The 27,030-nt window shown below is 33.8% G+C and overlaps 1 protein-coding gene across 7 annotated transcripts in view; it reads right to left on the reverse strand.

Moving 5' to 3' along the window:
- Window positions 1-27,030, reverse strand: part of DENND4A (DENN domain containing 4A) — a 139,425-nt gene that overhangs the window by 36,269 nt on the left and 76,126 nt on the right. For all 7 annotated transcript variants that reach the window (XM_077881536.1, XM_077881541.1, XM_077881538.1 and 4 more), the window contains exons 9-15: window positions 24,289-24,347; window positions 22,190-22,334; window positions 21,737-21,912; window positions 16,977-17,077; window positions 14,331-14,549; window positions 12,620-12,765; window positions 2,705-2,838 (exon numbers count right to left, since the gene is read on the reverse strand). In XM_077881536.1, the coding sequence (XP_077737662.1) occupies window positions 2,705-2,838; window positions 12,620-12,765; window positions 14,331-14,549; window positions 16,977-17,077; window positions 21,737-21,912; window positions 22,190-22,334; window positions 24,289-24,347 (980 nt within the window). The remainder of the gene's footprint in view (window positions 1-2,704; window positions 2,839-12,619; window positions 12,766-14,330; window positions 14,550-16,976; window positions 17,078-21,736; window positions 21,913-22,189; window positions 22,335-24,288; window positions 24,348-27,030) is intronic.

The raw sequence follows: 27,030 nt of genomic DNA on the forward strand, positions 1-27,030 counted from the left end.
AGCCAAATACAAACTCAAGTATATTTTCAAGGTAGAAAAGTGAAATAGATTTAAATTTTGCCGAACTGGACATCAAACCCTAAAGTAAATCAAGCAAACTTTGTAAGTTAGTATTCATGTAAATACATAGTAAATATATTGGATAATATGACAGCTGGTAAAGGGCCCCCAAATCAATATTCTTTCAGACAGGATAGCCATTAAGATCATTGCTTTAGGTTAAGATATTACTAGAGAACCATCTTCTTCAAAAGATACAAATAATATATTAGCACATTCCAGGACAAACTCTCATACTATCATGAATTGGTTTATCAGGTTAGCTAAGCAGGTTCAGGCCCTCATTTATGAGGAAGAAAATTGAAGAGGATGGAGAAGAAGAAAAGATTAGATTGAGTGGGCCCTATGAGGTAGTGGGCCTAATTGGGCTGCTAGAGCAGGATGTTTTGGGAATTTAAAAGGTAGCTGCAACTAGGGAGAAGACATGCTGAAAAGAACAGAAGGAGCCCCTGAGCATCAAACTGAGCCTACTTTATTAATCTTCTTAAAGACATACCAATAGTTTCAATTAACAGAAGAAAGCCAGCTACTGGGATGCCTGGGTGGCTCAGTTGGTTAAGTGACTGCTTCTTTCGGCTCAAGTCATGATCTCAGGGCCTAGGATGAAGCCCCACATTGACTCCCTGCTCAGTGTGGGGTCTGCTTCTCCCTCTCTCTCTGCCCTTTCCCTCTACTGATGCGTGCTCTCTCTCTCTCTAATAAGCAAATAAAATCCTTTTTCTTTTTTTTTTTTAAAGATCTCATTTATTTATTCATGAGAGAGACAGAGAGAGGCAGAGACATAGGCAGAGTGAGAAGCAGGCTCCCTGTGGGGAGCCTGATGTGGGACTCGATCCCACAACCCCGGGATCATGATCCAAGCCAAAGGCAGATACTCAACCACTGAGCCACCCAGGTGCCTAAGCAAATAAAATCTTAAAAAAAAAAAAAAAAAAAAAAAGAAATCCAGCTATAATAAAAGATGGTAAACTATATCTAGTATATATTACCATAGGGAAATTCAGCAGTGAAAAAATAAATATTAAATAATATTTTAAAAATAAATATTAAGTAGGAATAAAATAGGAATAAAATAGCAAAGAAGTTCAAGAAAATTATGTCCCTTAAAAATTTCATTGTATGTATACGGTGTGCTAAGATCATTCTGAATGTCTTATGGAAACTTAATGCCCTATCGTTTCACACAGACAATGCAAGAATATGAGTTGCCTCTTACTAAGAGGACCCACTGTGCTCACTGAACACATTTAAGTTGTTTCCAATAATGGGATGATTACACCAAAATTATATTGTTAGTCTCAATTTAAAAAGTGACTTAAATTCTTTAAAAAATGGGAACTCTCTAAGCTAAGTAAATTGTTTTTATTAGAGGATTAAATCTAAAAGTAAAATTTAAATTTTAAAAAAGTTAAAAACCAAACCATATAAAGAAAAACAAAACTATTTTAGTGAAACATGCTCCTAAAAAAGTCTTAGAAGTATAATGTACAAAAGAGATCAAACAAATGAGATTTTGTTTAGAAAGAAAAACAAACGAGAAAGAGAGAAATTAGGAGAGAGATTTTGAACACCTTTGACAAAGGGCAGAATTTAAAAAATTGATCTGAGCAACATCATTTCAGTAGATGAAAAGTAAGAGCAGGAACTAAGGGGCCTATGAATTAATCAATATTCACAAACACCACCTATTACATCACTTTTTTTTATCTGTAAAAGGGATAATTTAATCTGAGTTATCATTGAGGGTGTCTTGAATCTTTTTCCAATGAAAATAAACTGACCTAATGAATGGTAGATGTGAAATGGTTTTAAAATCTTTAAAGAAAGAATTACTGAAGAAATCATTTAAAACCTAAAAGGAAATGTCATTTTAGATATTTGTAATCTAAAATAAATGCATACTGGAAATTACCTCCAGTGGTAACAAATGTATGTGTATAATATATATCTAGATAGATACATAGATGTATAATAAATCTACCTCTATCATATCCCTATTTTACCTCTGTCATAACAATAAAGCTCAGAACTTTTCTCTCTTTTCCACTAGACTTGAAAGCAGGAAAAATATCATTCAAGTCTATATACTAAGCCCTTAGCACAACATCTGACCAAATTTCCTAAATTAACTGATCAATTCCCAATAGTTCTGGATTTCCATGACTTAAATAAAAACTTGCAGAAAAATTAACAGCCTAAAAAATTATATCATCAAAATCAAGGCCACAAATATTGATTCTAAATTAGATTTAATCTTTTTGTAATCCAAGGTTACAAAATCAAAATGTGTATAGGAAAGGGGATGAAAGTGAGGGAATTAGGTTTAAGTGAGAAACAAAAATCAAAATCTGTAATAAAAGTGCTGCATTTTGGGGAGGTGAGGTACTGACTGAATTTAAACAACTTACAAGTATACATACTTATATAGATAAAGTTTCCCAAGTCTATGTTACGCAAAATTATAATTCTTTTCTTTTTATACCTCAAAACTTAATAATGGATGTGGGATAAGCTTGCTTACCACCTAAAAATTAGGAATCTGTAAAGTTTGGATTTTTGAAAATACCACAGTCCTTAGAAAGCTACGTCACAGATGGTGGATTGCTTCTCTCTTTCAATCTGAAACATTCTGCCTCTTGAATACCTGTACTGTAAAGGGGGTTCTTCACCATTGGGTAGATGGGGTATCTCAGGTGGTGTTACAAAAACAGTATGTTCACTTTTGAAAGATTCATCCAGTTCTATAAGTCGCATTTCACCACTCTTGTCCATATCCACCTGAAAAAGTTTAAAAAACTTGTGGTTAAAAAAATAAACTGGTAAGCCAAGAGTTTGTCTATGGGAAATGGTTAAATAAACCTTACATAACTGGATACTAAAGAGCTATTGATAGGGAAAAAAAAGAATGAGCACCATCATGCACCATGAAAAAAGATTTCCAAAATAATTAAGATTTCCAATAATAAGATAATTCCAAAATAACAAGGAGTAGAACATTGTAAACAGTATATTATCTTTTGAGTAAGAAAGAGGGAAAAACAAAAACAAACTCATTTTTCGCTTGTATTCACATAAGGAAATAAAGAACATCATGAAAAGTAATTTCCCGTATGGGGAAGGGGTGATGAATAGAATGGACAAGGACGAGATAGAACTCAGAATTCCCAATGTGTACCTCTTTATATTATTTTACATTTTGAATCATGAGCTTATACTTAAGAAGTAACATTTTAAAAATGCACAAACACATGTATGTGTATGTGCTGAGAATACTGAGTTCTAGGTCTAATTTATACTAAATACAACATATTTCTCTAAGTTCTTCCAGTTTATGTAGAAGCACATTTGAGTTAAAATTCCAGTCACATCAGTATTGAAAACACTTTAATAATACAATCTTCCCTAGACTCCCTGTGGCAAGGTAATATTCACAAAAAGTAAAAACTTAACAGAGTCTAAACTGCCTAAAAGGAGTTCATAAACTAAAAAGCATAGCATTGACATTAATTAAAATCAAACAAACGGGCAGACCCATCAAGATGTCATACATATGACAAACTATAACCCACAGAACTTTATTACATTAGATAGAATATCATATTATCAGTCAGAAATAAGTGGGAGAACAAGAATTATTAATAAATTAACTCTTTAAGATAAGGATTTAGGGCACAATATACGAAAAAGGACAGGGATAGCATTTAAATTTTTCTAATTCTTATTTAAAAAGCTGGACATTCAGAGTGTTTTACATAAACTGTTGGTTATAATTTCACAGTATTACATGGTGTAATCTCCAAGATTAAAGAATGGTAATGGTATATCTATACACTGAACTAGAATAAAGATGTTTCAAAATAATTAATGACATGAAAAAATGTTCACAAAGCAATGATAAAGAAAATTTATACTATATATATTTTGATTCTAATTTTTTAAAAGAGAGTGAATATGTATTCTATATATATACACATACACACACATATATATATTCGTGTTTTCCTCTCTCACACATGTATACTCATATCAAAATGTTACCTTGGGGTAATGGTATTACTGCAATTAATTATGTTCTCCCTTACATTGTTATTTTCCAATTAAAAATAATATGTATTAGTTTTATTGGTTTTTCAAAAATTATAAAAGTAATAAATTCTCAGCATAAAAATTCGAACAAGTAGAATATATTGCTTTTAGAATACACACTTATTCCAATTCTGTTGAAGGACAGTTAAAAATTAATCAGTATAAAAAAAAGGTATCTTTCTAGCCTGTCAAAAAGAACTTTTATATGGTGAAATTAGCAAGGATACAGTAAACTGGATAATCACATACCCTGCTGGTACTCAAAATTGGTAAAGTCTTTTTTAGAAAACAAGATATATTTAAACAGGGCAGCCTGGCTGACTCAGCGGTTTAGCACCACCTTCAGCCCAGGGCGTGATCCTGGAGACCCAGGATCGAGTCCCACGTCAGGCTCCCTGCATGGAGCCTGCTTCTTCCTCTGCCTGTGTCTCTGCCTCTCTCTCTGTCTCCTCTCTGTGTATTCTAATGAATAAATAAATAAAATCTTAATAAAAAAAGATATTTAAAATATCCACCTTATTCTTATTCTTCGAAAATAACCTAATATGAAAAAAAACCTATCATCATGAAAGACGTTTTCTGCATGTTTCAAAAAACATGTAAGTGAATAAAGTATGATAATGGATGAAATATATAATCATTAAAAATTAAAATAGTAAAGATCACACAAACTTCTTGGTCAAACAAGACAAACACAACAATTTACCTTTGATTACTCTTGAAATCTCACCAAACTGAGAAGAGGATTGAAAAAAAAAATAGCTAGCAAAGACAAAATGAACTGGAGAGAGGGTAATAGCACAGCTAGAATTCAAAACATTTTAGAAGCTGCAAAGCAGATTGATGTGACCTGTGAAAGCTGAAAGCCACATATCTGGCATTGGGGAAGGGATAAAGGAGAAAAGCCAAAAATCTAGCTATTTTGCTCTGTAGAGCCCCAGAAAGATCAGGAAGGAAAAGTGCTCAATGACCTTAAAGTAAAGAGAGTATGCATGGGGCAGTAGCAGGAGAATTAGTTAAAAACCTACATTTAAGGACTCCCAGATCCTTGACCCACCCAGTAAATTCGGCCACTACCTCTCCCCACCATGGCCATGGACTAGGTTGGGTTTTTCTGTGTGAACCAGAGGGACTCTAGACTTGAGGACACCAGGTATAGCTGCAGGAGATGAAGGAGGTTAATAAAAACAGATGAAGTGAGTAAAAACCCTACATGTTACAAGAGAAAACCTGTTACTTCCCCCACTCTGCTGTGAGAATACTGGCGATCAGGTTTATACTCCTCAGGCCTAAAGACTGGAGATAACCTCTTGGGGAAACTAAGCAGCCTAAAGAAAAGAATTATATACAGTGATCAAACAGGGACTCTAAGACATAGCTGAGTTCCACTATGATCAACAATCTCATACCTAAGGATGCTCCTAGCCTCACCTTCCCATGAAAGCTTCATGAGTTCTCGTGTGTCATTTTTGAAATACCACAAGAATCACACAAGGAAAAACAATAATGTGTAGGAGAATAAAACAAACAAATGTTAAAAGTAACATTTGAGTAAGAAGAAATAGAGATGATGCAGGAGGAAAAAACCGCTCAAAATAACTAAAATGAATAAGCCTATATCCATGATGAGAAGATGCTATAAAAAAAGGGAAATTATAAATATGACAGAAGTAAAAAGTGTACTATAAATGTTGGAAGATAAACTCGAAGAAATCTCTCAGAAAGTACAGATGAAAAAGAGAAACAAAAAACAGGATGAAAAAATGTAAGAAAGTTAAGAGGATCAGGTTAGGAAGGCCAATATCCAAAAAATACATACTTCAGAAGAAGAGAACTCAAGAAATGGAGGAAAGGAAAGAAACAGGATACAGGAAAATTGCCTAGAATCTGAAGAGAATGAGTCCACAGAATAAAAGGGCCTGCTTGTATTCAACTCAATGAAGAAAAGAAGGCATAGCCTTATGAAACTTTATAACATCAAGGATCTTAAAGGCTTTCAAAGAGATAAAGAGATCAGGCACTAAAGGTCAGAAATTAACATGGCATTAGACCAGATGTTATTCTCAACAATAACATTCGAAGCTAGAAGATTTCATAATTTTACATCCAACCAAATTAGTAATCAAGTATTGGGGGAGAATAAAGACATTTACAGACAGGTGGGGCATCAAAAATGTTTATCTTCCATGTACTCTCTCTCTCACTAAGCTACTGGAAGATGTGCTTCACCAGAAAAAAGAAATCAGGGGATCCAACTCCCCAGAGAAGTCAATTTGAAGTCCCAAGATGATGGTGAAGGAAGATCCGAGGATGACAGACTAGAAAGCAATCAATTCAGATTGGAACACACAGGGAAATTTCTAGCCAAAAATCCTCCAAAAACCAAAAAAACAAATGGATAGATTACTTGATATGTTGGAAAAATTGATATTTTTTAGATTTTTCACTTTTGTAGAAGAGTTTGGAGATGAATTAACAGTAGACCAAAACAAGAAGTGTGGCATTTATTAACTTCAGAGAAAACAAAATCCATGTATGAAAGAAAATCTAATTACTATACAGACACACACACACACACACACACACACACATGTGTGTGTGTGTGTATGGCCTAGCTGGGATTATATATACAGAGTGATAGTAATATTAACACTAAACAACTATTTAACCAAAACTCATTATAATGACACTGGGAGAATTCAGGTGGTGTGGAAGGTATGACATTAATGGATAGTACATAAAACAATCAGCAGCAATAAAAACATGTTATTTCAAAATATTAAGGTAAATGGCTGAAGAAACAGATGAAAGAGAAAAGTGGTTGCCTTTAGGGAGTAGAAACTAGGAGCAGAAAGGAATGGTACTGAAGCCTCAGAAAATTATTTGACTTTTTAAATTGTTATGTTTTACTGTGGTAAGAGTGAAACTTTCCTTTTATGAGATTTGGCAGTGATATAAAAAATGCCTATAAGGTCTGGTTGTATAAAAAATTAGGAAACTATATTATAATTATGTAAAAAACACTGAACGTAAATGTCAAATGGATATTAGATGGGGCACTGGGCTTTACAGGGTCTTTTCTCTCTTATTTTCCACACTTCCTGTTTCTTTAAGCCATTTAGTAGAAGTGTTAAAAATTAAACTTTCAATAAAAACAGAGAACACCTGAATCATTATTAGTAAACCTAACAGTATTTTTTAAACAGCAGCATTAGGAATATGTCAATGATAACTCAAAAACATAAAGTATCCTGATAGGATATTATATCCAGGGCAACCTGAGAACAATGAGAAGTTCTACACACAAATAACTTATGAAGATGAAATATGGTTAATCTAATCATAAGGGCAGCAATGATAATGAGAAAAAAGAGATGGTTAAAACAAATACCCAAGGTCACTGGAAAGAAAGTGGGAAACTACTGCTGTCTCCATGATGGAACATTACAAGAGTGAACTGCTTGTCTATGAACACCAGATGTTTTTAAGTATTTATCTATCTATCTATCTATCTATCTATCTATCTATCTATCTATCTATCTTTCTATCTATTTAAACAGCTTCTTCCTCTCCAGATCTGTACCTACTTCCTACTCTCCAGTCACTTTGTTCGCACAGAAAAAACCTGTGTACAAGGACAACTGCTCTATTCTTGGTATTATAAAGTCTATTACAATATTAAAATTTTACACTGCAGATTCAGTACCCTGGGAACAGATATTTCCCTTAACTTGTATACCAATAAGATCTCATTTCAACATTATAAAGACAGTCATGCTATATACATCCTACATGTATCACTTGGTCATTTCTGTCTTTTGGAAAGCACAGTGACATCTGCCCATTGGGAGAAAAAGAAATTCAACACCCACGACAGGATAAAATTAAAATAATTTTCATATTCTCTTCATATTTTATCCACAAGACATTAATATACTTAGAAAACACTGCAGAGGGATGCTTGGGAGAATAAGAAAAATCTTACCAGACTATTTGTTATACAAAACTGCCGTTAGTTAAGCACCATCCCATAGCAACAGATTGTAAAGGATTTAAAACATAATCATATGAAGAAGAAGAACACATGGTTCTTAAATTAGTCATAAATGAAACCCAAATAATTCTCATACATTGTTTTTCTTATTCAGCATTACCCACTCTAGCTTTTTAAAGTTGGACAAATGTTTTCTGTTTGAATATGCTAAGATCAAAAGAGGAATATATCTAATTCCTATTCAATGTTAGTCATGGATTGACTTTGGCAGTTAACGTATATATAACTTATCTAAAAATATTTATATATATATAATATGTAATTTATATGTAAGTACTATTTATTTTCCATAGCTAAATTGCCAGAGATAAGAGGATCTGTTTACTTAAAAAGTTAAAAGTCACCCAACTAAAAAATAACCCCACATAAATGATTGTTTTTAAAGTATTACTGATATTCATCAAAACATTTGCACATTAAAAGCAAATACTGGCTTGCTGTACTGAGTGTACTTATATTGTGGTACTAAAATATGAAAGGTAGTTAACAGTACTATATAATTATTTACTATTCCTGAGGGTTCTGCTTAATAATACTGGGAATACAATTAACCTCTAGTTACATATGAAGGTTATTAAGATATTATTTTGGATCTTGTGACATTTTGTTATTTTCTCTAATAAAAAAATTCCTTGAATTATAATAAATACAAATAACTATGTTTTAATGAGTTTTCAGTTTTAATTTCCTCAATCATTAAAATCTTTAAGTGCAACGCAATTCCACTATATATAAATGATCTTTTGTTGGATCTAGATTTTTGAACAGGTAAATAGCATTTCAGGAAAATAATCTGTTTAGAAACAATGGTTACATATTTAATGGGATTGGCTTTTTTTGACAGCATGTATATTCTTTAAGCAGGTGAACTCTCATCATGTCCTGCATTCAAGTAAATAGCAAGTGACCTACTTTCAGAAATTCCTAGACAATATAATGTAGTAATTATCAGTGATAAAATACTCTCCTTAGAACATGATGTCCTAGGTACCTAGCAAAAGTGTCATATGTCTTAACAATATTAATGAATATTTTAAAAACCATGTGATACTGACACTACTGTATGAGTTCTTACTTGAAACTCAAATTTGTAAACATAGTACATAAAATTAATAAAAAACAAAAAAAGGCAACAATACAAGATTTGTGTCTTCTGCGCAGCTAATTGGATTCCTACAACCAATTCAGTGGTCCCATGTGGATTAATCAATGTACTGGCTAATTTTGCTATTAGCAAAATTCCGATCACTAGTTTAGTACCTTATGATTCAGTTAGCTTGGCACAGGAATAACTCTTTACACAAATATATGCCACTGTTCACAGGGAGCCTGATGTGGGACTCAATCCAGGGACTCCAGGATCATGCCCTGGGCTGAAGGCAGGTGCTAAACCGCTGAGCTACCCAGGGATCCCCATGAATTATGAGTTCTAAGTACATAATGGCATAAATCCATTTTTTCCTCTACTCCAAAGCACTTCAAGGTGATTACTTCTAGGTACCTTAGCTTGTTAATTCTCTAATTAACACCAGAAACAGTATTTCTCTATGTCAACCATCTATAAAATATTCTAAATTGAAGGATCTGAACTTGTTTTTGTGCTTCATATGTCTAAGTCATTCAAACTGTCAAACATTTCTATGTCATTAAATGATAAAATCAAATGAACTACTACTCCAGAAACTCAAAAATCAGCAAAATATAAAAAATAGTCATAATGTTTTCTACTTTTTAGTTCAAACAACATTACTCTGAATACTGGGAGATGTGCATCTCTCCCCACAATATATCTTAAACACAGGTAAGAAAACAACACTGAAAGACTAGATGATTTGACTCAGGTCACAAGTATAATGGCTGGGACCCAAGTTGTCCTGATTCTCAAGGCAGCCTTTTTCCTATTACATCTGGTATAGTTTAAAATCATTACTCATTTTCATAAGACATATTTGGTATTTACTTAATTAGTAAAGGACACTTTCGTGTCCAACTCAGAACTGAGCCAATTTCTAAGTACTGAGGGATGAGCTGTATTTTGGCTGTTGTGCCCCCTCCTCTCAAAAATCACTGATTTTCTTTGACTCATATAAATTTGAACGTGATGCATTTCTTTAAATAACCTTACAAGGATAATCTGTTGAGTAAATATATGACAAAGCTTTGCTTTCTTCCCTTCCATTTTCATAGGCATAAAATCATGAACACTATATATATATATATAGTCACAAATTTACAGGAGAGTTTCAAGTACAGTAACTTTTACAAGTACAAATAACTTTTCCCCGTTAATCTTTTCAGGGTAAATTGCTGGCCTGATGACCCACTACCCCTGAGTACTTTCGTGTGTACTTCCTACAAACAATGACCTTCTCCTATCTAACCATAATACAACATGAAAATGTGGAAATTAACATGTTACACTACTGCTGTCTAATCCTCAAACTACATTTAAGTTTTATTGATTATATGAATAATGTTATGCCAAAAGCATCCAGTTCTAAATTATGTATTGTATTTTACTTGTTGAGTCTCTTTAGTTTCCTTCACTTATGAATAGTTTCTCAACTTTTCCTTTATTTTCTTAACCCTGACATTTTGTGGATTACAGAACAGGTATTTTGTAGAATGTCACTTAAGTTTGTCTGATATTTCCTTGAGATTATACAGGTTATATGCATCTTCGGCAGAAATTTCATAGAGTTGATGTTGGTAGGTATATGATGTTGATTTATTTCACTATTAGTATGTTCACTTTGGTGATTAGATAAAAGTGGGGTCAGCCAGGCTTTCTGTTCCACCATAAAGTTACTCTCTCCCCTTTTGTGATTAATATGTATCTCGTGCAGAGATACTTTGAAACTAAAATCCTGTTTCTCATCAGACCCTCAGTTAATAACTGTGTAGACTCAAAGTTTCCTATTCAGTGGATTATAATAATCTATTACTAACATTTGATGTTCAAGTTGTTCCAGATGTAGCTAGTGGGAGTCCCTTCAAGTTGGCTTGTGTGTGTGTGTGTGTGTGTGTGTGTGTGCAGGTACACATGTGCACATGTATTGTGTGTGTTGCTGTTTTAAAAAACACATCTCCATTATTCTCAGAGCAACTCCTTATTCTCTAGCACAAGCTACTTCAGGGCTCATTTTGTACTTTCCTTGCCCTAGACCCAATAACTTCTCTGAGGAGTTCTAATTCCTTTTATGGAGACTGGTACTTAGAAGCCAAAATCTGAGCATTAGGTATACTCATTGCTACTGGGGTATGGCTACTCCCAGGTCGTGTCAGTGTACAGAGGTAGGGAATATATGTATGTACACACAAAGACACACATACTTAGATCTATGCTTATTTCTATATTTGTTTATACATATTGAATACCAATGATATATCAAATCTCCAATTCCATTCTCATACCATCGAGTTCATTCTGGTTTTCTCCTTTTCTATATTTGTAAGTCCCTTCTCTGACAGTGAGAATGTCCCCCATGTTACATTCTCCCATCTCCGCCACCACCCTTTCCCACATATATGACTTCTTCACTCTAATTTGGCTTCAACAACTACTTTCAGACTATTCCCCTACCCCTCAAGCTGGCATTGTCCTCATCTAGATCAAACTCTGATACCCCATTTGCTGCCATACCCAATAGGGATAGTTTCCTTACCTTACTGAGACTCCATGCTGTTTCTGCATGGATATTTTTCTCATCCTGTTTATGCTGACCCCCTGCAGGTGTGTTTTCCCTAGCATAGACATTCTTTTTATTCTGCTCATCCTTTGATTCTCCAAGATAGGTCACCCCTTGCATGGATGCTGTCTTCACCTGGCTTGGGCTCTAATACCCAATGCTAGGCTGGATCCTCCTTCTTCCTCACCCCATTCAGGTTTTGACACCCTACTCAAGGCCACTGTTCCTCCACCTCCTCTCTGTTCAGTATGGATACCCACCTTCCTCCAGCCCACCGACTGATATTAGAACTGAAGGGGAAGGGAAGGTTTCACACACAAATTTAAAGTCATAGAATTAATTCACTTAATTTATGCTACAAGCGCTCTTCTAAATTATAAAAACATTCAAGTGAAATATTCATTTTGCTCTACACCTGCTCTCATCAGGCGGCAATCCACAAAAAAGGATAGGTGAAAAATCCCATAATCTGTAAGTGGGTGGGAAAAGTTCCAGATTTGAGAGCTCAAATAAAACTGATGATTCAGTAAAATCATGCAAGGTACATCTAAGAAGTGCTCTATAGTATCCAGTAAGCCAAACAGAACTTTCATAATGAAGAGTCAATGATGAAATGGAATGAACTTAGCTTTTCTTAAAGCTGGTAAAAGCTAAATAGAAACTATAACACATAACATTTAAAACAGTCACACAAAGAAAGTTAGGGCACTGTGAACATATTATTACTTACTTTATCTACACAATCATCAAAAAATGCCAGGCTTGCATCTTTATCACTGACAAAAGAACATTCCTCAATGAAGCGAATGAACATTTGTGTTTTGGTCATCATGTTATAGAATTTTTGATGTGACCGGTCTCGGCTTCTTAAGAAAGCTGTTCAACATAAATTCATAGTGTCACAAAATATAGCATCATTCAAAGATTCATTGAATTTTAAGCCAGAAGAAACTTGATTAACCATGTCATCTATACCCCCTTACTCTGAAGAAAAAGAAACTAAGACCTCTGAGAAGGGAAGAGACCTGGCAAAGATAGCAATAGGAAAGGAACTTGAACCCAGATCTTTTAAATTCTTATCAGAATTGTCTCTGTGGTCCCTTCACTACCTTGAAGATTACACATCAAGTAGTAAATGAAAGCATTTTTAAAATTGCTTTTTTTCCTCTCAATGTGTACATACTATACACACATGGCATACTCTCTGTCTATGTATTTGGCTTTTTCAAAGCAGCAGTTACATCCCTTCTAGTATTTATATCTGCATCTTACTGAAACAGAGTAAACGTTTATTTCCTGATTTCATGCTCCACATTGCTCACTATGGTCAGTTACATTACATTTGGGCCTTCTTTTGGGCTCATAAACTCAAATTATTTCCAACTGTTCTCTCTGCTTAAAATCCTCTCCTACTTTTCTATTGCCTGGCTAATTTCTACTCATCCTTGAGATCATGGCTCAGACATAATTTACTCAGAAGGACTTTCTATGGTCTAAAGTTGTGAAATAAAGTGTTTACTCATATTATTTTCAACTTGCTAATCTTCTTGACTATAAGCTCAATGGGAGAACTGATGGAGTCTCTTTGTGTGTGTGTGTGACCACGTATCTTTTGCACACTCCTATGTATCTAGCATTTACAGGAACTTAATATATGCTTATTAAATGAATTTCTCGTACAAATGTTATATATCACAAAAGAAAAGTATGTATTATGACACAAATTACTTATTAAATGAATTTCTGTTACAAATGTTATATATCACAAAAGAAAAATATGTATTAAGACACAAACTGCACTCTGGGGCTCTCCAACTTCTTTTGCTTTAGGGCACAAACAGAAAGTAATATTTACAAAGCATACTTTAGTAAAATTAATGGTGGGACGCCTGGGTGGTTCAGCAGTTAAGCGTCTGCCTTCAGCTCAGGATGTGGTCCCAGAGTTCCGGGATCGAGTCCTGCATCGGGCACCTGGATGGTGCCTGTTTCTCTTCCCTCTGCCCATGTCTCTGCCTCTCTCTGTCTCTCATGAACAAATAAATAAAATCTTAAAAAAAAAACTTTAGTAAAATTAATGAGGTTGTTCATGCCTGGAGGTGACCATCCCAGAGGCTCCTCTGAGTGTCCAACATTTAGCTGCTCTGAAAGCTAAAAATATCAGTATCCCAACACATCTGTAACATGACATTCCTACATGGTCAGGAAGCTCTGTGCTTTTCAAATAGTGTCTCTGACATATTTATCTAATGGGATTGTATCTAATGTGCTTGAGCAATAACTAGTTTTGTGAAAACGGATTACCAACAAAGTTGATATTCACATACTTCCAAAATAGGTATGTATTTTGATAAACATGAGCTATTCATTAACACAGAAAAAACTGAATCATCATAAGATTAAACTCAATAATATGAAAACTATAGAACTATAGAATTACTCACCTTGTAGGGCAAAAAGAGAGGATGCATCGGTGGCTGTCTCAGAAGGGGCTTGTGTTATTGGTCTTAAGTATGATCTATAACCTTTTAAAATAGAGGCCATGAAACACAAAAATGCCTCTTGGATTTCCAAATCTATCATATGCAACCTCTTTCCAGAATTAAAATCATAGTCATTCATTGCTAAGTCCATTAGTCCATCATCTCTTGGTCTCTGCTGCACTGTGGAGAAAACCAGTGTTAGTGTTTTCTCCAAACTGTTGAAACCAATGTTCATAATGGTATCAATATAAATTTGTTATATATATGTCAAGTCATTATGCTGTATGCCTTAAACTTATACAGTCCTGTATGTCAATTATATCTCAATGAAATTGAAATAAATAGATGTGTTATTTGCAAAAGGGCTCAAGCTATCTCAACTCTGTTTATATAACTTCATAATAAGTAAACCTTAGCAAAGCTTGCTACATACATCATTTTTTAGGCTCTGCTGGTATATTTCAACCAAAGTAAATATAAAATTATTCCTGTTAATCAGACTACCATCAAAAAAATTCATGTTCTGAAGTAACTATATATATACTAATAAATGAAAATCATAGCAACCATATCAGCAGGACACAGGGTTAAGTGCATTAGTCCTATCTCTGCCCCACCCTCCCCCCTTTAAAAAACTTAAGTACCTACAGGAAAAACACACAAGGATTAAAATGTGAAAAACAGCTCTTCCTCTTCCTGAACAATTCAATGGTAAGGCCATTAGGTAGTAAAATAATAAATTCACAATAAAGAGGCCTGGTAGATGTCACCTTAATCAAGTGCATAAAGTGAACATCTTCATCAATAATGGGACAAAGGGAAGTAGTGCATGATATGATAAAGATGCTACAAAATGAACACAGTATCACTTCTGTGATATTCATGCCAAAGATGTATGACCTGTATTTACCATGAGGACACTCAGACAAACCTATACCATGCACCATTCTATGATAGTAATAAGTATCATAGAATGTATAACTTCAAAAATATCAAGAAAAATAAGAAAATATCAGGGAATTGTTTAGAGAAAAGGAGACTAAAGAGACTTGAAAGTAAATTATAACACCTGATTTGGAAATGGATTATTTTGCTATAAAAATATAATTATGATAACTGACAAAAACTAGAATCTGGTCTGTAGATAAAGATGGCAGTAATGTTCAATGTTGATTTCCTGATTTTTACGGTTATATTGTAGTAATGCAGGAGGAGAATGTATTTCTTTGGTAGGAAATATATTCCATGTGGAGGTGATGGGGCATCTATTCTCAAAGGTCAGGGGAAATGTTTGTGACTTTAAAAATTTTAAATAAAAAAAAATATCAGGAACAATAAATCATCTTAGCTTTTTTCTGGAGTTCTTATTCTCTAAAAAAGTAACAGTACTAGAAAGAATGTGGGCTTTGATAGAGAAAGCCTAGAATTTAATTCTAACTTCATCCTTGTTAACCAAGTGATCTCTGTCAAGCTATTTTACCTCCCTCAACTCATGTATGTGAAAGTGTTCTGAAGCTGTAAAATATTACAAAACCTTAACTATCAGTACTGTTTATAAGTTTATAGTTTTAAGGTTCTGCCCTTCAGTAGAGCTAGATGGGCTATTTCACCGATTTTAAAAATCGTTTTAAATATTGCTACAAAATCTGCTAGACTTTGTAGCCATTTAAAAGAAGTACATGGCTTGTTAGAAAGCAACTAAGTAGTCTGCTTAAGTAAAACTCTACACCTAATTTATTTGTTCCATGAGATGAAATGTTGTTCTATTTGATGTCACTGTTTTCCTACTCCAGTCCTTATGAGCCACTTCCAAATTATCTGCTTATTTTAAGGTTTACTTTGGAAACATTGTGTTCTTCCATGCCTATTTCCAACTATAACCCCAGGCACTTTGAACCCTCAAGGATATAGACCCCTTCCTCTGTTTACATTTCACCTAATGCACAAAAAAGAACCTCACATATTGGTACACCATTACTAACCATTTTTTCAAACAATAAGTATTAACTTATGGATGCTGAATGACCCATTATTATAAAATATCAAGAGGATTAAATAAATTAAGGTTTAACTCTTACCAGTATTTCTGGATTACTGACAAGGTAGTCTTATATAAGCTTTTTATTGAAGTATTCCATATCCTAATCAATTTTCATTTTGATTAACTTCCTAATGCATTTGGAAAGCTTCTATTTTCAAATTATTTGATGTAAGCATAGCATTAAGATCCATAGAAGGTGAAAAGCATATGACCCAGGTCTCAATCCACTAAAATCATCAGCATTTTCTAATTTAAACCACCTGTCCTAAATTTTCAAAACTAAACTTCTATTCTATGTATGAAGAAAATAAACAGTCACCTTAGTCTCTTTTTGAATTTTATTATTCTAAAATGGTTCTATGAAAATGTAGCAGATATAAAATATAAATTTTATAAATATCCTATTCAGATTCTAACAAATTTTGCTTTAATTTTCATTTGCCCTTAAGATTATGAAACACATTTCCCTCAGATAAAATAAACAGTATCTTTTTTACAAGTAAGGCAAAGCAATTGGAGTCCTTTTTCAGATTAAATTATTTCCTTTAATTAAGCCATACACTTACATTTTGCCAACTGCTGGTGCAAATTATTCAGTGTGTTCATCAGGTTTTTACATGGTTTCTTTGGAAGTATCTTCCAGGCTACATTTTTCTTATCGCCAGTTCTAAGATTAAGTGACAACAATAATATATTTGTTAGATGGACTTTTTTTTTTTTTTGCTATATATACAAAAGGGAAAAGAGAAAACACATTGAACAAAAAATAAAACATATACAAAATATTCTAATTACTAGGATAAATACTATATGGGTAAGTTGAGATGCAGAATATTTAAAAATTAATTTACACAAGGGAAGAACCTTGTAAATATAGCTCGAAAATTTATAGTTATGTTTGTACTGAGTAAATTCCACTTGCATGGGAATCATGTTAATTGCTACAAACTTAGTATGGTGGTCATTACTCAAAACCCCATTTATTTTATTTTATTTTATTTATTTGACAGAGAGAGTGAGCACACAAACAGAGAGAGAGGGAGAAGCAGAAGCAGGCAGATGAAGACAGAGAAGCAGGCTCTCTTTCTGCTGGAAGCCTAATACAGGGCTCCATCCCAGGACTCTGGGATCATGGCCTGAACCAAAGGCAGACACTTAATGGACTGAACCATCCAGGTGCCCCATCAAAATCCTTATTTAGGAGACTTTAGACACCTAAATATTGGGAAAATCCCACCAACTGGAGGTTTTTTCCTGATAGACTAAGAAAAATCACAGTGGAAAACCTGAACTCGTATAGAAAAATGAACTGATGATCTAGAAAGCTTATCAAAATACTTGGGTATATTTAAATATTGAGTTTCTTAGTTTCCTCTTTTTTTTTTTTTGAGATTTTATTTATTCATTAGAGAGAGAGAGAGAGAGACAGAGAGAGGCAGAGACATAGGCAGACAGAGAAGCAAGCTCCATGCAGGGAGCCTGATGTGGGACTCAATCCTGGGACTCCAGGACTACACCCTGGGCCAAAGGCAGATAGATGCTTAACCGCTGAGCCATCCAGGGATCCCCAGTTTCTAAGTTTCCTACAAGTAGAAGTAAAATTTGTTTTTGTTTCTTTCAGAAAAGAACCTATAATATTATTTGGATAAAGGATAACATTCCAAAATACTTTTATAACTATAAAAGAGGATATCTGCTTAAAAGTGGTATCTTTGTTTCTAAGACAAACTTGTATAATCTCTTTTATTACAATTATTGTAACATGGCTGTTCTTCAAACTATACATGGTGTAAGAGAAGAAAAGAGCACAGTGATAAAAACATCATAAAGCTTTTGGACTTGACTATAATTGTTGATTCTATTATTTATTAAATCTTTACTTTAAAATCCATGAATCCTTTTTTTTTTTTTTTTTTTAGAAAACTTGAAAAATGGACAGGAAAAGAAGAAAAGTAAATCACTCATGTTCTAAAGACAATAATAAAGTCCAGGTGTGCAGTGAAGTTGAAAAAAATTTTTTTTAAGATTTTATTTATTTATTCAGGAGAGACACACAGAAAGAGAGGCAGAGACACAGGAAGAGGAAGAAGCAGGCTCCATGCAGGGAGCCTGACATGGGACTCGATCCCAGGTCTCCAAGATCATGCCCTGGGCCAAAGGCAGCGCTAAACCGCTGAGCCACCTGGACTGCCCTGAAATTTTTTTTAATGTTCCCTGTACTACCCACAGAGCAAAAAGGGCAAAATTATCACCTTGGAAACTAAACAAAGAAAGGAGAATAGATGGGAAAGCTTTAGGCTGACGAAGAACCACTGTCTTGGAATCTACCCTATCTTTCCAAATGAGGATAAAAATACAGAAAGGACAGGGTCAACTGCAGATGTCCAACTGCAAAGGTTATATTTCATTTATAATGTGACTAGGAGCATGGAATCTTGCATTATAGTGAGAATACAATGTAGAATACTTTTACATTATTTTCTTGGTAAAACTATGCAACACACTACTCCCATTATACCTTATCATTCACTGTATGCATGCCTGCCTTATAAAACTGGATTATGAGCAACAAGAGAAACGAGCGTACCTGTTTTGTTTTTTTATCCTAGCAAAAAAGGGAGCTCAAGATATGTCTGCAGCATAAATGAACAGAATCTTGGTATCTCTGCATTACACCTAATTACTGTTGTTTATTTACGTAACCTCCTCCTTTTGCCCTCAATGCCAAACTTGGCTAGGTAGGAGAGTTTTATTTAGTACCTGAGTTTGAAACTATAATAGCCCTCTGCATTTTCATTCATGGTGATTTCCATTTACAAGATTACTATTACATAAATAGTCAATAATTAGTGGCAGAGATAATGGTTTTGGAGCTGGACAGTGATGGTTTCAAAATCCAGCTGGCAGTAGATGCTATCTATGTGCCTTCTGATAAATTACTTAAAAATGTAAGCTTTTGTTTCCTTACCTGTCACAGGGGTTAATAAAAACTATTTCACAAAATATAAAGAATAAGATGAGATAACATAGGCTATACATAAAGCTTTGTACCTAGTACATACCAGATATTAATTTCCCTTTCTTCAAAAATTTATTGACATGAATAACATACTTTTATTCTACATATCTAAGAGAGAAGAAAAAGAAACCAAAATTGGATATTCAGGGTTTTTCTTTCAAATTTCAGATTGAGATTTCAGAAATTCTGGATGAAGGAAAGTAGAAAGCTTTTACTTCACTAGTTCAGTCCCTGTTATTATAGGTGATAATAACAAGAAGACTACCAATGAGTGCAAATGACTCATGTTTCTTTGATTCTTTAACTCATTAGTGATCAAATCAAAAAAATTAAAAAATTCTTTTAACAAACTGGAAAGTATAAAAAGAGGGTAAATATAATTTATTACCATAATAAATACAGTATATATTAATTCACCACCCTTAATTTCAATTTTTAAAAACACTGTGTCATGTAACCAAAAACAAGCAAAGAAAGGAGATATTACTTTTGATATTTTTGATTACATATTACAGTATGAATATACTTTGATATTTAAAGAATTAATTATTTCTGGTAATGAATGACATGTTCCTGATAAAGAATCTTTGACTCGGGATGCCTGGGTGGCTCAGTGGTTGAGCGTCTGCCTTCGGCCCGGGGCATGATCTTGGGGTCCTGGGATCGAATCCCATATCAGGCTCCCTGCATTGAGCCTGCTTCTCCCTCTGCCTGTGTCTCTGCCTCTCTCTGTGTCTTTCATGAATAAATAAGTAAAATCTTAAAAAAAAAAGAAATGTATATATAAACAAGTCATAACAAATAAATATAAAATGCTAAAAAAAAAGAATCTTTCGCTCTATAAATTCCATATATAAAATGGCTTATGCACAAAGTACATCCCATAATTTCGTGGTCAGGCATTTTCTGAAAAAAAGCTTTTTGACAGTGTATATGCTTTATTTTTTATTATTTAAAGACTTTATTTATTCATGAGAGACAGAGAGAGAGAGAGAGAGAGAGGCAGAAACACAGGCAGGGGAAGAAGCAGGCTCCATATAGGGAGCCCTACGTGGGACTTGATCTTGGGTCTCCAGGATCAGGCCCTGGGCTGAAGGCAGCGCTAAACCACTGAGCCATCAGGGCTGCCCTATATTGCTTTATAATAGAAAAATATTCTTTTGCCATAATACATTATTTCTCATTTTATATTATTTTTTGTAATATAAAACCATTTTTTCTAGTGGTTTAGGCACTTGAGGTTTGACATATGACAAGATAAGAATTAACGTAAGATTATAGAATTAAATCAAAAGGCTCTAATATGAAACATGCTTATTAAAAATGGAGAAAAACCTATTGTACATACACATTCTTAAGTTGTAAAAGTTGTACCAGCACTTGGGCTTTACTGATAGACTAATTCATAGTTACTTTAAGTATGTCCTGTGAATGCAATGTGGTCATTGCATCAATTTCCTCTTCCCTGAATAGCTTAAGTATGATTAAACTGAAAATAAAGGGTACAAGAGAACCAATGAATTGTAAAAAAGCTATAAAAATACAGCTCAGTAGCTACAATTTAAATATTATTCCAATAAAAAGAAAGGAAAATTTATAAATTCCTAATATTCCTAAAGTATAAAGGTGATAAAATCATGTATAAAAGTTATTTAAAATTTTTAAAGCATTATATAAATTTTTATTGAAGTACCAGCATTCCAATAGTATTACATAGACTAGAAATAGAACTGAAATACCAAATTGAATTGAAATTCCAATTCAATTTGTGATTTCACCCACACTTATCTGGAAAATAGAAACTAGATTTTTCTTTTTTTTTTTTTTTTGATTTTTCTATTTCTAACCTCAATTTCCTTTCTGCTAAATTTCTAAGTATTATAATAATGGTTCTTAAATCTTTAAGATCTGAGGATTAAAGGCATATTTTCTTTAAAGAAAAACCTTTCTATCCCATCAAACAGTACAAGTTGGGAATGTCTGGATGGCTCAGTCAGTTAAGCGTCTGACTCTTGGTTTTGGCTCGGGTCATGATCTCAGCATCATGAGGATGAGTTCCATGTTGGGCTGTGCTCAGCATGGAGTCTGCCTGAGATTTTCTCCCTGTCTCTCTCTCCTTCTGCCCCTCATGCACTCTCTAAATTAAATAAAATCCTAAGAGAACAGTATGAATTGATTCAAAGATGTAATAACCCCAAATACAAAAACAATATAGCTCAAAAGAATTCTAATTAGCATTCATAAAATATACAGTTACATACATTATGAAGCTATAAATTATTGGGTATAGAATCACTAAATACTTACTGAGAAATAGTGTTGGTATCTAGGTCAACACAACTAACATCTGGTGGAGGGTCATAGAGATCAAAATATCTTGAATCAATTCCTACAATGAATGGACATGGTGCACTCAAGACATCTGCTAAAGCCAGTGGGCAGAGAGGAACATATGGGCACGGCCAGTGGAAAGGGAAAATCATCTTGGATAAACAAAAGATAGGAAAATATTCAGCTGTTTATAGTAAGCATAATTTATCAGCACACACAAAAAACTGTCTTTTAAATATTCATACCTAAAATCTAACATTTGATAATTAAATAATTATAACTAATATTAATGGTTAGAAAATTAACGTATTTTTCACAACATTCATTACTCTCTGAATTTTAGCTAAACCTTAAAGTAGCTTTAAATTAAATGAATAAATTAGGTTTTAAATGAAATTGATTGCCAATAAGAAACTCTGATATACTCACAGACACTAATGCTTCTGTCACGCTAGTAAGCACGGAAGGCCGTAAGGAATGGATGAGAATCTTGTGCTCTGTTACTGCAAACACCAGTAGTGTTACAGCATTTTCAGGGCCTAAATTTTGAAGTAGTGTTGAAAATTTGCCACCACTGTCAATCCAAACAAAATACACAATTAAAAAAATCCAAATATCTTATCCAAAATAATGAAAAAAGGTCATGATTGAGGTAGGATTATATTTATTCAACTTTAAATGTGATGGTTGCCCTTTGTGTGTAAAACATTAATCAGGAACACAATATGAAAACAATGAAGTTTTCTGAGGTTTCAAAATTATTTGATTTTTCTGCATTGTATTCAATATGGAAAATGAGTTGTTTTTCTTTTCAGAAGATCTGCCACGTAGATAATGTCCAAATAAAGAATTCACTCTATAAGAGGGATGCTTCAGTTCAAAGAAAAAAAAATTTTTTTTCAAAGAAAATTTTTAATGGAAGTTTGTTTTTTAATGGCTCATCTTTCACGGTAATTATCAGAAAAAATACATGACTTATTATAGGTCTACTTCCTTTGAGATAAATACACATAATAAAATTTCTACTTACAAATAGCTTATCTTTACTAATGTAATGATAATAGTAATATGAAATCGAGAGCTACCAAGTCAAATGATGGGATATACATACAAAGCAAATTAATAATCCAAACTGAAAAAAAAAATCCAAACTGAGACATTCTGTGTAGTAACAAAATACTGAACGACAAAGTAATAATTCAGTAAGCCAATCAGTAAGCTGTTTATATAATGCTAAAAAACTGGCTTTGCCGAATTAGCTTGTTTTAAGTAAAGCAAAACTAATAACATATCTATTGGAGAAATGAAAGCATGTCCACAAAAATCTTGTGCCTGTTCACAGCAGCAGTATTCATTATAGCCAAAAAAGTAGAAACAAGCCAAATGTCCATCAACTGATAAATAAATAAAGTGTGGTCTAGCTATATAATGGAATATTTGTTGGAAACACAAAGGAATAAAGTACTGTTGATACAATATGGATGAACTTTGGACAATTATAAGTGAAAGAAGTCAAACACAAAAGGCCACATATTATGATTCCATTTAGATGAAATATCCAAAATAGGCAAACCTGGACAAATCTGAGGAGACAGAAAGTAGATTCATGGTTGCTTTGGGCTGGGGAGGGGTGTGTGTGTGTGTGTGTGTGTGTGTATTTGTGTACAGAGAAATGGGAGAAATGGAGGGGTAGCTGCTAAAGGGCCCAGGGTTTCTTTCTTAGAGTGATGTAAAATGTTCTAAAATTGATTATAGTGATCTCTCTATATCTCTATATTCATAGAATGAATATAACCACTGAATTGTATGGTATGTGAATTATATCAATAAAGCTGTTACCAAAAAAAAAAAAAAAAGCCTCTTGAGTAATTTAGGATTTTATACATAGTCTCAGTCAGTATTTCTAGTTTATTTTCAGCTCAAACAAAGGTTAAGAAAACACTGGTCACTCTGGACCAAGACCTAGTGATGAAATAATCTGTAATTCTTACAAAATTAATGTCAAAGATGGCAGCTGGTCTCCCTTAGGTATGTGCTACAAAATAACTTAATTATAACTATTTCTTTGCTAGAAAATTACACAGCTAATTACATTTCAAGAAGTGATACTTCAGAAAAAAACATATTTCATAATTTCTCTTAACTTCTAAGTGATGAAATACACTGCTTTATTCCGTGGTTAGTATTTGAATATCTTTCTTTGTGGGTTAAATTTAAAATTAATTACATCTGAATGTCCTTCAGAGGGTATTTAAAGCTAAAAATAATTGTTTTAATATTCTACATACATACACCTATTTACGTGAGAGTAAGCACTTGATAATAATGAATGGATACATTAAATATTAAACTATTATAAAGGTTTTTCTTTTTCCTTTAAATAAAAGGAATTTAGATAAGAAACAGAAGAAATGAGAAGTATTTCCATCAACATGTGAAATTTTACCTAGGGAAGAGAAAATATTTAAATGTTACTTTAGCTCATACTAGATTTGGAGAAATCTAAATAGAAATGAAATTTTACTTGCCTTAGTGGAAGAGGTGAAGAAACAGGTTGACTGAGAATCAGATTATCATGTGGCGATAACTGGAAGAAAATTTACAATAAAGTGTTTGAAATATAAAGATGAGTTTTCAAACACTACTTTCTGGTAAAAAAAAAATACACACACACACACACACACACACATATATATGGACACATAGACACACACACACACACACAGGCTAATTAATGATAGTGCCCATGAAGTTTCAACATATACATTAACCAGTAAAGGAACTGTTTATATTACTTATTAAGATCCTTAAAAGCATGGCCTTACCACTAACCTTTTCTAACTACTAACTTCTCCTACTCTAAATTATCTTTTCTCCTAATGCCACTTCAGTAACATTTTATTGAAAGACGAAATTATTCATTTAATACCACAAAATCAGGGTTAGCAAACCTATGGCCTCTGGAGCAAATCCACAGGCCATCTGTTTTTATAAATAAAGTTTTATTAGAATATTAGCCATACAAAAACAGACACATAGATCAATGGAACAGAATAGAGAACCCAGAAGTGGACCCTGAACTTTATGGTCAACTAATATTCGATAAAGGAGGAAAGACTATCCATTGGAAGAAAGACAGTCTCTTCAATAAATGGTGCTGGGAAAATTGGACATCCACATGCAGAAGAATGAAACTAGACCACTCTCTTTCACCATACACAAAGATAAACTCAAAATGGATGAAAGATCTAAATGTGAGACAAGATTCCATCAAAATCCTAGAGAAGAACACAGGCAACACCCTTTTTGAACTCGGCCACAGTAACTTCTTGCAAGATACATCCACTAAGGCAAAAGAAACAAAAGCAAAAATGAACTATTGGGACTTCATCAAGATAAGAAGCTTTTGCACAGCAAAGGATACAGTCAACAAAACTAAAAGACAACCTACAGAATGGGAGAAGATATTTGCAAATGACGTATCAGATAAAGGGCTAGTTTCCAAGATCTATAAAGAACTTATCAAACTCAACAGCAAAGAAACAAACAATCCAATCATGAAATGGGCAAAAGACATGAACAGAAATCTCACAGAGGAAGACATAGACATGGCCAACATGCACATGAGAAAATGCTCTGCATCACTTGCCATCAGGGAAATACAAATCAAAACCACAAGGAGATACCACCTCACACCAGTGAGAATGGGGCAAATTATCAAGGCAGGAAACAACAAATGTTGGAGAGGATGCGGAGAAAAGGGAACCCTCTTACACTGTTGGTGGGAATGTGAACTGGTGCAGCCACTCTGGAAAACTGTGGAGGTTCCTCAAAGAGTTAAAAATAGACCTGCCCTACGACCCAGCAATTGCACTGTTGGGGATTTACCCCAAAGATACAGATGCAATTAAACGCCGGGACACCTGCACCCCAATGTTTATAGCAGCAATGGCCACAATAGCCAAACTGTGGAAGGAGCCTCGGTGTCCATCGAAAGATGAGTGGATAAAGAAGATGTGGTTTATGTATACAATGGAATATTACTCAGCTATTAGAAATGACAAATACCCACCATTTGCTTCAACGTGGATGGAACTGGAGGGTATTATGCTGAGTGAAGTAAGTCAATCGGAGAAGGACAAACATTATATGTTCTCATTCATTTGGGGAATACAAATAATAGTGAAAGGGAATATAAGGGAAGGGAGAAGAAATGTGTGGGAAATATCAGAAAGGGAGACATAACGTAAAGACTGCTAACTCTGGGAAACGAACGAGGGGTGGTAGAAGGGGAGGAGGGCGGGGGGTGGGAGTGATTGGGTACGGGCACTGGGGGTTATTCTGTATGTTGGTAAATTGATCACCAATAAAAAAAAAAAAAAAAAGAATATTAGCCATGCTCATTCGTTCAGGTATTATCTATAGCTGCTTTTGTGCAGTAAGAGCGGAGTAGTTTTGACAGAGATAGCATGGTGTATAAAGATTAAAATATTTACTATTTGGCCCTCAACAGAAAAAAACTGATTATAAAAATGATATTTTTTGGTACGCCTGAGTGGCCCAGTGGTTGAGTATCTGCCTCTGGCTCAGGGCGTGATCCCGGGATCCAATCTGGGATCGAGTCCCACATCAGGCTCCTTGCAGAGCCTGCTTCTCTGTCCGCCTGTGTCTCTGCCTCTCTCTGTGTGTCTCTCATGAATAAACAAATAATTCTTTTTAAAAAAATGATATTTTTCTAGATATTATATTTGTATCAACATTAAATTGATATATACCAGTATAATGCAATTATAATGTACATATTTAAATTTATGCATATTTATACATATTTCCACAAATTTATAAATATCTATTTGCCATATACTTCGAATTTTTTTTTTTTACTTTGAATTTTGAATGATACCCCATCCCCATTAAGGGCTGTGATAAATACAGTAAAGCTCATACAGTGTTAACACATAAAAATATTTCCTTTATATAAATTGCTTTGTAAATGGTGATTAAGCAGACATCTTACAGATCAAGGGCACAAACAACAAAGAAATGTAAACAAAAGAGAAAAGATACAGTCAACTGGAACAAGACATAGGGAAAATAGTTTATATTCATTTTGAACTTTCTCATCACAAAGATATGAACATTCCTTCCTGCATAATATATGAAAACACACAACTTAGCCTTATATCTATTCTATTTAACTTCGGGAATAAATGCCAAAGGCACAAACTTTCAAATACCTAGAACAAATTTAAGGGAAAGAAGTCTCTCTT

This window comes from Canis aureus, chromosome 32, assembly GCF_053574225.1.
Source record: "Canis aureus isolate CA01 chromosome 32, VMU_Caureus_v.1.0, whole genome shotgun sequence".
Classification (NCBI taxonomy): Eukaryota; Metazoa; Chordata; class Mammalia; order Carnivora; family Canidae; genus Canis; species Canis aureus.